The 12,908-nt window shown below is 35.2% G+C and overlaps 1 protein-coding gene across 1 annotated transcript; it reads right to left on the reverse strand.

Moving 5' to 3' along the window:
- Positions 1-8,321: 8,321 nt before the first annotated feature.
- On the reverse strand, positions 8,322-10,095 carry LOC107577218 (uncharacterized). The gene has a single exon (XM_016263319.1). It carries the CDS (start codon positions 10,093-10,095, stop codon positions 8,530-8,532), a length of 1,566 nt encoding a protein of 521 aa, XP_016118805.1. The 3' UTR covers positions 8,322-8,529.
- Positions 10,096-12,908: the final 2,813 nt, after the last annotated feature.

The raw sequence follows: 12,908 nt of genomic DNA on the forward strand, positions 1-12,908 counted from the left end.
CTCAGTATCTTCATGTTTGACTCTGAATGCTTCTTCAGTCTTCACGTCTTCACTCTCCTCTTTAATAAACATCTTTATTATAGTGTCACGTGGATCTCTGTTGAGTTTATCTGTGTTTAAGATGAGAATCATTAATAGAAAGAAAAATAAATGCAAACTAAATCTCTGGGTGCATCTCAAACAGCTCCCTAGTTTAGTAGTCAGCACACTATTGAGAAGGGTTTCCTACCATTCCCTATAATATGGAATAGTCCGTATTTTAGGCATCAGAGAAGCATTCCGTATGAAAGCTATACAGAACACAGTTTGTCCCATAATCCTTTCATGCAACTAAGTCACGAAAATGACACTATGTGCTACACAACAAATATTTTGAGCATCCCTTATTTTCCTTTTCTGAACTTGGCAGTCGTACTGGTAAGAGAGTCAGTCGGAGTGAGAGTTAATGGCCTTAAATCACCTCTTTAAAATATATGTGCAAATTATAAAGAAAGTTCATATTTAGGTATTTATTATTTATATTTGGCATTCAATTATTGGTACATCATATCAAATAGATTCCACTTTCACGAAAACATTTGCGGTTGGTTTGTAAAAGTTGTCATTGAACATGTTTGTTTGTTGTTCTCGTTTGTCAATTCAAACCACTGAGTCATATTGCGAATGATTTGGTTCAGTTGACTCGGATCTTCAAAAAATTTAGTTTTTCATTTTTCGATGAAAGATGAACGATGTTCAGAATCACGATATATGGAGCGAAATGAGACGCACCTTTTCTGTTATTAATATGAGAATGCGCTTTACTTACAAAATAACGTTAAATAAAGCATTACAACGTTATATTTAAGAATGATTACTTTATTTTACTTCGCTTGTAAAAATGTTTCAATTGACAGAACAGTTTGCATCGATTTAAACATTGAAAACCACAAACATTTCTTCAGATGAATCACAACAGATGAAGCTTTGTGACGTCACACCACCAGAGCATAATAAAAGTCCCGATTCACACACTGCTGTCTGTTATATGCATACGATAATGCATTTCCACAGTTAGTCGCATCGTAAATCTAGATATTTTTATAATAATTTTTTTTAATTAATGTACATTTACAACATTCCCACCCAGCAAAAACTCGCTGAGAAGACGTCAATGCCAGACGTCTAAACAACGTTCAAATTTGGTTGAAAGGTGAAAAGACGTCTTTTTCAGGTCAAAATTACGTCTCAAATTGGTTGAAAAGTGAAAGGTGAAAAAAACTTATTTTCAGGCCTAATTACAACCGTGAATTCATTGATTATATTTATATTTCATATTCATAATTGCTGTCAAAATAAGACAATTCACAAAAGAGCAGTGGCGGCTTGTCGGGGGAGGCACAGCTTCCCATAATTTTGAGGTGAAAATGGGAAGAGGACGATTTAATGTTAATAAAATTCACAATTCATTTCAGTTCATGTCTCTGATTGTGTATTTTTTGTTTGTAATTTCACAGTTGTAATACCATAAGGTGAAAGCGCAGCTTTTATATCGCGAATGTGCAGCATCAAGTGTTCACTTTCAGCACTGAGGAGTGTTGAGAAAAGAAACCTCGTAAGGGAGGCTAGCCTCCTTCTGATATCAACCAATCATCAAAGAGACGTAAATTACGTCTTATTAGTTTAAACGTCTCCCGCTGCGCTGATAATGTACCAAGTACTTATGATGAGTAGCGATATTGAATATTTGATCGCCAACAGATTTACCAAGCTGTCATTCAAACAGTATATATACAAATGTAGGGAAAACAGCCTAAGCTGGATATAGGCTACAGCAGTCTGCTTAATTAAATGGCACAACAGGCAGCTCTCTTTTAACACAGACTTTTAAGAAGGGATGGATGTTTGCTTCAAGTGAAATTATATTATCTTGCTGTATGCATGTCGTTTTCTTTACGTTTTCTGACTAAAAGCAACCAAAAAACAATTTTAAAGTGGTTAAGCAAACAATAATAATAATAATTGGCAGGGATCACAGACCAATACAATTAGTGTGCCTCCACTATTTTAAAACCCACGAGCCGCCACTGCATTCAAATTCTGCACAGAAATCTGTTATAAACGGGTCAAACAGTGCTGACATATAACCAGAAGTAGTAACGCTAACTATAACCATGGTGTTGTGGAAGAAAGAGTTCATTTTCATTACATTATGCATTTCAGGGTTTGTACAACCTTTTGAGAGAGACATTCAAGCACTTTTAAGTATTTCACACAACTATTTACAGCACTTTAAAACTCCAAAAAGCATACATTTAAAATGTTATTTTTAAAGGGATGACCAAAATATACTTTGTGGTAAACAAACACTTTTGTAAAATTAAAAAAAGGGGCATCAAATTACCACTATAACCAGTAGATGGCAGCAGAGGAACACTTATAGGCTTATTAGTCATTAATTTCTACTTTTTACTTTATATTTAAAAATTATAAAATCACTATGATAAAATTTTAAATCTTCAAGAAATCAAATTTGGTAAAAGTTTTGCTTATTTTTGTGTATGAAGTAAGAAAAGTCACAAAGTGCCTTGAAAAACAAACTTCTCTGACTGAATCACACATAAAGCAAGGGAGCTCCTTTTATAATCACTGAAGTTGTTGGTCAGTTCCATATAATACTACAGAAGAATAATGGTACATTTAATAAGAGTAGACTATGTTAATTTTCTATTTAAAACTTACATTTTGCACATGTTACTGTTGTTAATAAAAGTACATTTTGTGCTTCCCAACTCAAGCTCAGTGCTTTACTGTCAAATGTGCATTACCAAGAAATAAATGTGTAATATTACTAGTAACTACACTTATTAATGCAAAACTATAATAATTTTATGATTTAATTATCTTTTTTAAATAATGTTTAATACCACCCACACACCACCCCCAGCGCTACCAAATCTGCTTCTGGCACCACCATCTGTAGAACTGCTCTCAAAAGTGAGTCTGGAGCCCTGCTATATATGCATTGCAAATGTGGTACAATTAAAATTACTATGCAAGTACTAAAACAAGTCAGCTGCTAAATTGTTAAAAGGATCGGTTACTCTAAAACGGTTATAAAAACCAAACCAAATATAAATACTGAGAATGTGTTTGACATTAAAAAAAATTAACTTACACAGCAAAAGATGCAGTGACTTGTGGCTGAATGGCCTTTGGTTTTATTCAGCTGTGATTGACACACAAACAAAAGGGGAAAAAAGATAAAAGCATCACTGAATATGAGATAAATATAGCATAATTCTGTACAAATTAAAGTGTACTCATTCTTCATGAGTCAGTACGTTTACATGGACAACAATACTCCGATTTTAACACGATTAAGACAATACTCTGATTAAGAATCCACAAAGTAAACAGAGATTTTTGATTACCTTTATCTAGCTAAAGTCATAATCGAAGTAAACACTAATCAAATTAAGACATTTGGAGTATTCCTATTTTAGTTGCATTACTGAAGTGCCATATAGACATGTTAACACCTTAATCACATTATTACCGTCGTGTAGGACTTTTCGCCGCATTGTGTGACAGGATACACACACGGCAGTGCTCAACCGTTTGATGGCAAATAAAAGAGCTTCAACACCGCCGTCGTCTGTATGCACATACAAATAATTAACTGCACTTGAAGCTTTCATAAAATTAAAAATGAAACACCCAAAACTGTACATGGCATCATCACGAAGATGATGTTTATACGTGAAATTCCGGAGGGGACGTAATGACGTGTGCCATTAATCGATCTATGTACTATAACATGTAAAATGGGAACATGAAAGGAATAGTCTAAAAGCAACTATGTAAACACAATAAACATAATATTGTCTTATTTAGAATACGGTAAATAATTAGATTACTGATGTCCATGTAAACGTAGTCAGTGATTATTAACTAATCAGTATGTCAGGGGTTCTCAACTCTGGCCCTCAAGGTCCACTGTCATACAGAGGGTACGTCTCAATCAGCTTCATAGTTCACTAGGTTGTGAATTAATATATTGTGTACACGAATTCAGGCACTGGTAAGGACAGTGGCTCACTACACACTGCTGACTGTTTCCGTCCTCATTGTACAACATCACTACTGACATCTATGCACAACAGTAAAACTTTTTTAATGCTATTTACAGCACATTATGATAAATACTTTGTTAAATGTATGTGCAAGATTTCAGTCATAAATAAATATTTGCTAGATTAGACATTACCTGTTTAGTGATGTATGTTTATGCTGAGATATAATATTGGTTTGTGTTTTAAAATCTATCACGTGTCATTTTGTAGTGAATTATCTCTTAGATTTGAGCTTCAGAACTTCCTATAAGGGAACATAGTGAGCATCGATGCTTCCTGGTTTTCACAGCTTTTTTAGAGCGCAAACTAAATGTTGTGATTGAGACAGCCCTTAACCACTGACTGCTGAGCAAGGGACCTGAGTGATTCACAGCCAGAGTTTAGGTCCACACCTGATCACACTCACCTACTTTTACTATAGTATGGTTCAAAAACACTATAGTATTTACTAGAGAAATGTTATTACAATTTCTATGGTAAATTTACTGTAAATTACTATAGTATTTTTTTCACAATTTACTATAGTACTTTTACTATAGTATGGTTCAAAAACACTATAGTATTTACTAGAGAAATGTTACTACATTTTCTATAGTAAATTTACTATAGTATTTTATAGTATAGCACACACATGAATTAAGGTTAAGTGTCAGTTTTATTTTCTAAGTGCCTAGTTTTAAGTTCATACTTGTTTTGCTGCTGATACAGTATTGTGGGTACATATTATCCATCATCCAGAGAGACAGCTCCACTACACTTAAGTTTCTCTTTCCCTGAACTCAGGAGATTTCAGTTTCCTAGTTCTGTTTTTGTGTCTGCAAATGACAAATAACAAAACACTGACTAAATTTCAGACTCAGAATGACCCTCCAAAAATTACAGAGTTACAGAGAAGTACAAAAGTTACAGAGAAGACAACACATTTACAAATGGCAGTAATACTGCATTGTAATTACTACACTTGTACTGCATGACTGTAATCCACTTTGCTTTTATATGCCCTTCCCTCACTAACTTTAATCTGTGTCATTGACTTGGTTACGTATCATTGCTTGCATTGCATAAATGTGCACACTACCCATGCAATGGTTTTAATCAGAAAATGCTAAACCAGGTGTTCCCTTTCAAAAACGACTCTCAATGCTGCGCTCATACCGCTATGGGAACACCTTTCTGTGTGACAAGTTGTGAAGCAAACATGCCAATGCAGAAACAATCCAGTGATGCGTGCCTCCTTGTTCAAGGCCCATCCCTGATTATGATACACATGAGTTTTGTTTTGAGTGTTTGGGGGAAGAGGATGCTGCCTTTGCGCTTCAGCATGGTGATTGTGAGTTAAACATGTCATTTCCTGTTGCCAGTAAGTGGCACTACAACTATAACCGAATATGGGCATGCAGATGTCTTCAGGCCAGGACTCTAATCAAATGTGAAGTTTGATGCAGATTGGACATTGTATGCATGAGTTACAACAACTTCCTGTTTCATGGTATTAATAGCATGCTTTAGTATGTTTATAACACGATGGCTTATTTTAGTGCGTTGTTAATAGTGCATCACAGTGTTAATCATGCCTCTTCCTGTTGACAGTAGGTGGCGCTATGACAGTAACTGAATATTGGCATGTAGATGTAGGCCAGGACTCTTATCAAATTTGTTAAGTTTGGGGCAGATTGGACATTGCATGCCTGAGTTACAGCAACTTCCTGTTTCATTGTATTAATAGCATGTTTCTAGCATGTTGCTAGCCTATTTAACACTTGCTAACGCTTTTTAATATGTTGTTCAAGTATTTGCTATTGACTGTTCAAATGCAGAGTTTTGCGCATCGTGTGTGTGTGTGTATGTGTGTGTGTGTGTGAGAGAGAGAGAGACAGCATCACATCACAGTGGAGTCAGCTGTCTTAACCGTGGCTTATTAGCTAATGTATACATTTACGCATGCATACCTCGAATATGAGTAAGAGATATTTAAAACATAATACAAGAGAGAGAAAACATAGTGAGGTAGATATGTGGGGGCGTGTTAGAACGAGCCGTTTTAGGGGGGTGTGGCAGAGGCTTAACTTTGATAAAGAATATCTCTTTGGTTTTGAGACTTTAGTCTTTGCAACTTCAGGGATCTTATCTATGCACAATCAGCTTGTAACACTCCAAAGAGAAAGGAAAACTTGAAATCGCATCATATGACCCCTTTAAATAAAGGTTTCTCAGTGACACATTTAGGGTTGTGTTTTTCAGAGAGATGTCAGGGAAGTATTTATATATGAATTTGCATCATCCCTGCAGGCATTTCCTTTTTCCAATAGAAAGAAAGGATCAAGTGGATCTTTGGTCAGACAATTTTTGTATATTAGCATAAATAAATTATATAAATATATATTAACAAATGCATTTATAAGTATTATTTTAAATAATATTCAAAGGATATATGCAATGACATTCACAGATGTTTGACATTGATAAGATTATATAACGATTTAAACATGCAAAGCTGCATGTCAGGGTGAAACAAGTCTTTGTTCCACCAAAAAAGGAAGCTGTCATGTTTGTTTAAATGAACTTTCCATATTCAGTGGTCATTAACATTTATTTAATATTCATTTTAAAAAATTGTGAAAATATTGAACAAATGTATAAATTTCAACTTTGCACCTTTGTCTGTTAGGGTGCTCATTCGAAGACACTTCACACCGAGTGACCTTTTCTCAAAATCCCAGAAAATGGCTAAATCAACCCAAACCCAGCAGATTTAACACAATAACTGGAAAATCTAATTTACCCAATAGTATTAAAATTTTGTTAATCTACCAACACAATGCCCCAAAAGACCCATTGTGTTTGTTCACATTAACAAGATTTGAGTATAGTATTAAGATTTTGTATTTAATAAACTAAAATGACAAAAATATTTATTAGGATGTCTACTCCATTACTTGGGCAAACATCGGCTGTGAAGAAGAATTGTCACCCAGTAGCAATATCTATGTAGTGTGCAAAATTCACCACCAAGATTAATTAATTAAAATTTAATTGAAATACGGAAAAAACTCATAGTTTGTTTGCATAAACATCATATTGACTTAATTACACACTAGCATGTGCTAATGTAACCATCAAAAACTATCACTATACAAAACAAACACGCCCATACCCCAACAGGACCTCGCCCCAATTTTGATAACTCCGCCCCACACATGCATACACAACCCTGGCAATGACGATGGCAGAATCTAATAAACCTGCCAGCTGCAGCATATTCAAGCAAAAGCCAACACAGATTAGTTGTGTGAAACAAAGCAACATTAAAGTAATATCAGCTGATATCCGTCCTGTGCACTCGCTGAGCGCTCTCTTCTCCCTGTCATTACTAGACACGCCCCTTACTGCTGATTGGCAGCGTTTGAGTTCATGTAACTTTCGGTAATATTTGAGTTAAATGAACTAATTTTATTTAATTAATTTCACTGTTGGGTTTTACAGTGAGTTCCCCAACAAGCTGCATGATTTCAGGCATCATTGACGATCAAAGGTTTGGGACAGGTTATGAGATTAGGCATATAGGAATTTGTTCAATATTTTATATGTTGTAATTTTTCTAGTCCAATTTGTGTCTGTTGTAGAACGATAATTACACATGTCTGCCTGACTCTTTTAAACAATCAGACTGTTTTGACATATCGTTCTTCAGTCTACACCCCATAAGATCTAAAAATGTATGTATGAGTGAATTATTACAATTCTACACATTACAAAGAGTTTACAATTTAACATAGAGAGAACAGAAAATGACAATATAGTGTCCGCTTTAGGAGCATCAGGGCATACAGTATATGCCAAGTAAAAAATAAATGTAAAAATGTATCATATAATGTGTCTTATATGATTTTATAATATAAAATGTATTGATAAGAAATATGAATTCTATCTCTTGCACACTTTGAGTAATATATACATACATATATACATTGTACTGTATATCCACCAAAACAATCAATAACAGATATTTAATTAAGAGGTCATCGTACTATAAAAAACATACTGTAAGTTTTAGAGTTTAAAACTTCCTTTTTAAATCATTGACAGATTGTATTGAAACCCCTTTAAAACAAATTGCACAAATAAAAAGGGAATGGCAATTAACACACTATATTAAACATGACAAAACTTCAATAATCTTTGTTTAATTTACAACAACAACAGACAGTTTGTGAATGTCTCAGTAGAACGTTATTTGTAATATTAAATTGAATTATTTCAACGCATACATTGCAAACATGGAATATGGATCAACAGTAATACTGCAAGGTTAGGACGAATCCAAGGGTCCTGATCAGAGAGTGGGCCCGAAAAAACCTGGGGCCCAGAAACCATAGCAGCGCTCCTGGGTGCAATATGTTAGTTACCATGTTAATTAATGCCTAACTCTGTGATGTGTAAAATGTATTTTAATCCCAGAACATTTCTCAAATTCTTTCAACAATTCAAGAATCCTATGAATTTGCTGATTGTTTATACAAATTAGCAGAGACTGTCTGAATTTGCAAACACTAGTGTTGCCAGAACTTTTTCTTGTTGCCATAATGTCCCTTTTCAGTTGTTTCAATGCCATTGTGAGAATGGCTGTGGCCAGAGGACAGCCTTGACGCAGTTTTCTGTAGTCATTATTGGAGCTGGCCTTGGGGAGGAGATTCTCCAGAATGCTGAAGTCCTTTGGAGGTGTAGGGGTAATTTGTTTAAGAGACGAGAGACATCGCTTCAGGAAAGACATCTTGATTTTTTGGGAGCATTTTGCAAAAGTTACACAAATGCGATCACCACTTGTTACCCTTTTTTTCCCCCTAAAAGATGATTTTAGAAAAACCTCAAGGCGTTTGGCTAAAATCTGAGCAAAAATCAAATAGTCAATGTTGAAACAATGCATATTGTTTGAGACAGGCAATGGTTTTACGAAACGTTTCGGAACATATTTAGACTTCAACATCATGTTGTAGTTTATCTTTAAGATTTCTGTCAATGGAAGGTCATTCTTCTTGTAGTCATAAACACTAAGTTTATCAGGAGTTTGTTGTTGTGAGTCAGGTAAAGATCTGATGGCATCCAGTATTTCGGCACCATTTATTTTTCCTGCTCTTCTGTCTGGAGCTCTACGGTATTTAAATTCAATTACCATTGAGGCAACTTCCGGCATTTTATATTCCAGCAGTACTGGAACTTTGATATCTAAAACTAGAGGACCGTGATCAGAGATTTTCTTCTTTCCGTTTGTGGATTTTCTCATTTTTGCTTGGTGATTCACACATTTAATGACATAATGTTCTATGTTCGTTGGCATGAAAAACATATCTAACCTCGAGTGACTCTGATTCTGAGATCGTGTGAAGCCTTCTTTCATTGGATGCATTAATCCAAATGTATCTTTGAGGCTCAGAGAATCGGTGAAATCTTCTAGAATACTTCTAAGTGAGGATTGGTAAGTTTGATCTCCTGCTGATCTCCTATCAAAAGTCGGGTCTAGTACTGTGTTGAAGTCCCCACCAACCACAAGCACACCTTTAGTGTTAATAGTTGTCAAGTAGTTTCTCAATCTGTCCAGCATTCGTCTGTCTGCCCTATGGTTATACACATTAACAAGAGTAAACAACTGACCATAGAGACGACAGAAGAGTACAATATAGCCTCCACTGTAATCTTCATCATGGCATATATGGCAAAATATTGTTTCATTCTTTATTAAGATAGCGACTCCTTTGCTGCGAGGATGGTGGACAGTGAAGAAAGACCTCCAGCCTTGAATGCTCTCTAGTACTTCATAAGACTGTGGTCCAATGTGTGTCTCTTGCACAAAGACAACATTAGCCTTCAGGTTGATGAGTTCATCCAACACAAGTTGGAACTTGTAGCTTCTTTCTTCTGTGTACCTGATTCCCATAGTGTTCCAAGAGACAAAACGAAGTTGCAGATGCTTTGGTGGTTCCATTTTTTATGAAGAAGGTCTTATTGATGAATTAAAAAATAAAACATATTAATACAATTATTCTATATTACACTTTTATTAGTTTACTACTGACATAATAATGAATGGAATATCATTTTAGACTTAGAAATTTGGACGCAGAATTTATCCATCAAATAATTTAAAGTATTTCATAATGTGACAAAACAAAGAAAAAAAGTTCTCAAAATTCTCAGGTACAGAGTACGTTTATAAAAAACTTTAGTATTTATGGACATGTCACAAGCTACATTTTCTATCAGTTTGAGTATTCATCTCCATTAAATATAATTCAAAAGATCTATGATTATAAAGCACACATTATGATTTGATGTTAAATACGACTTCCACCTACTAAGTAGACAGAAGGAAAGGAGTGTGCATAAAGCAATATAGATTTCTGAATTAAGTTCACATTATACAGATTGCTTTGTAACTTTAATGAAAAACAAAATTTTTGTGTATGTTCTCCTTTGCAAATTTATATAGGCCTATATAAAATTTATAAAACTCACCTTTTTCATGCTGGGTGGTTGTGAGAAACTCAAAATTATTCGATCTTTCTTGTTTTGTTTTCATTGATTCACTCTCGTTTAACCTTAAGAAAAAGTATCTTAAATAGGCTACTGAATTGCCACTCCTACATGAGTGCATGAGTCAGCAGCAGTCTGAAATATGATCCTCATAAAAGGAACAGGTGTGGCACTTTGTTTATTTGCCAGTGTTTGAATATGCACATATAGTGCATTCAGAAAGTATTCAGACCCCCTTCACTTTTTTCAAATGTGTTATGTTGCAGCCTGATACTACAATTGTTTTTTTTCTCTCATTAATCTACACTCTGTACCTCATAATGACAAAGTGAAAACAGAATTTTAGAAATGTCTGTAAATTTATTTATTTATTTAATTTATTTAAACCCATAAATCCCAACATAACAAAATTTTAAAAAGTGAAGGGGGTCTGAATACTTTCTGAATGCACTGCATATGGTCAAAATATATGGACTGTGGCTTCTTAATAATAGCCTAGGTGTAGCTATTCCAGTAATAAAGACAACGAGAGACGAAGTTGAATTTATGGGTGCAAGATGTAAATTATAATGAATATAATTGATATTCCCTTAAAACTCGACTTCCCTTAAATTTCATTTTACTCATTGCACTGTGTGAACAGCGTGTGTGTGTGTTTGAGTTTGTTGTCTTGTTATACAAAAGATTACAGATGCAATAAAGTAATTGTATTATTTTAAGTTGTAATTATGGCGTACGTTTAACTGATAATGGCTGTAATAAAAATGGGTGTGAATCTACCGGAGTGTCTGTCTTCTTTGGTGGGGTTGTGTGTACACGTGCATGGATACATTATAATGTAAATAGCCTATAATTTGTTCAGGGTTGAGCGTAGATTGTTTCAATAGAGAATGGAAATGTGTCATCACAGCTTAATGCATTGTGGGAAATTAGGACACAGGTGTTGTAGAGACTGAGTAGAAGTGAATGTAGGCATTTTATATAATTTTATGTTTATATTTTTCTACTTAACCCTTTGGGGTCGACAAACGCGGATACGCGTTTTGTGGCATCTTCTCCTGATAACACCAAAAATAACTTAAATTACACTTTCAGTTTTGATCTTACAGATAAGAGCAATACATCAATTGAATCTGTAAATGGTCTACTTTTATTTGTATACACACATAATAACGATTGTATACACATATAATAATGAGATTGTGGGTTGAGGAGCGAGAGACGGGTCCGTCCCTTTTGCGTGCTCTCTTTCCAGATCAAGATGTCCTCTTGTCTGATCCCTAAGCGTGCACCAGCACTTCTTCTGCTCGGGAGGAGGACGATGTATCTCTTGTTTCTGGTTAGATGGATTGCGGCACCTCTTGAGCATTCCTTCAGCGATGATAATGCATACAAGGAACTACACAAGGTGATGACTCGTGTTACAGCTGGTGTCTTGCTGAATCATATCAGACTGTCTGACATTTCAAACACTTTTTTTTCTTGAACTAAACTAAGCATTTTTTCTCTTATTATCCTCTTTCACAGAACAAGGTATGACACAGAGACATGGATGTTCTTGAATCTATCAGTAAAGCTATGAGACCTCTGACTGAGTTTACTGATGCCCTGTCTGGAAAGGAGTATGTAAGTGTATCTTGCTTGAAGCCTGTGCTCCATCTTTTTAATGAAACTATTCTAGCACCACAGGATAATGACACTCAATTTACTAAAAGCATAAAAGAGAAAATCCTAGGGTTCTTGAATGAGCAACACGTTCTCACTCCCAACTCGTCACATATGAAAGCTTGGTCAGGATCCCTTGGCGTCATTTTTTAACGCACTGAGTACCCCTTTGGCGTCATTTTTCAACATGCAGGGAATCCCACAGACTTCTGACCGGAGCCTGCTGCGTTGAAATTTGACATGTTAGGGAAGCATACCGCAGCGATTACGGGAAATAGTAATAAAAAAGAATAGGCTACAATTACTTATTTATGGCAGGCGAGTCAATTGGCTCCCCGCAGGTCATATTTACCGAGCTCTCCTAGTGATTTTTTTATTGTAAAAATCCCTGGCTGTCTGATATCAAAGTGCCGTCTGTGAAACAGCGTTCAGCGGTGACTTTAACAACGCTCCATGAGTAGTATGCACTTTTTACTGTTTCCTGGGTAATGCTGGGATTTTTGTCGGAGGCTTGTTGATGTTGATAAACATATTTAATGTGCTGTGATTAATAACAGTTAATCATTTAGCAGACGCTTTTATCCAAAGCGACTTACAAAT

This window comes from Sinocyclocheilus grahami, unplaced genomic scaffold (genome assembly GCF_001515645.1).
Source record: "Sinocyclocheilus grahami isolate Dianchi unplaced genomic scaffold, SAMN03320097.WGS_v1.1 scaffold5438.1, whole genome shotgun sequence".
Lineage (NCBI taxonomy): Eukaryota > Metazoa > Chordata > Actinopteri > Cypriniformes > Cyprinidae > Sinocyclocheilus > Sinocyclocheilus grahami.

Coding starts and splice junctions, on each gene's coding strand:
- LOC107577218 (XM_016263319.1), bottom strand. CDS start 10,095: ATGGAACCACCAAAGCATCTGCAACTTCGTTTTGTCTCTTGGAACACT.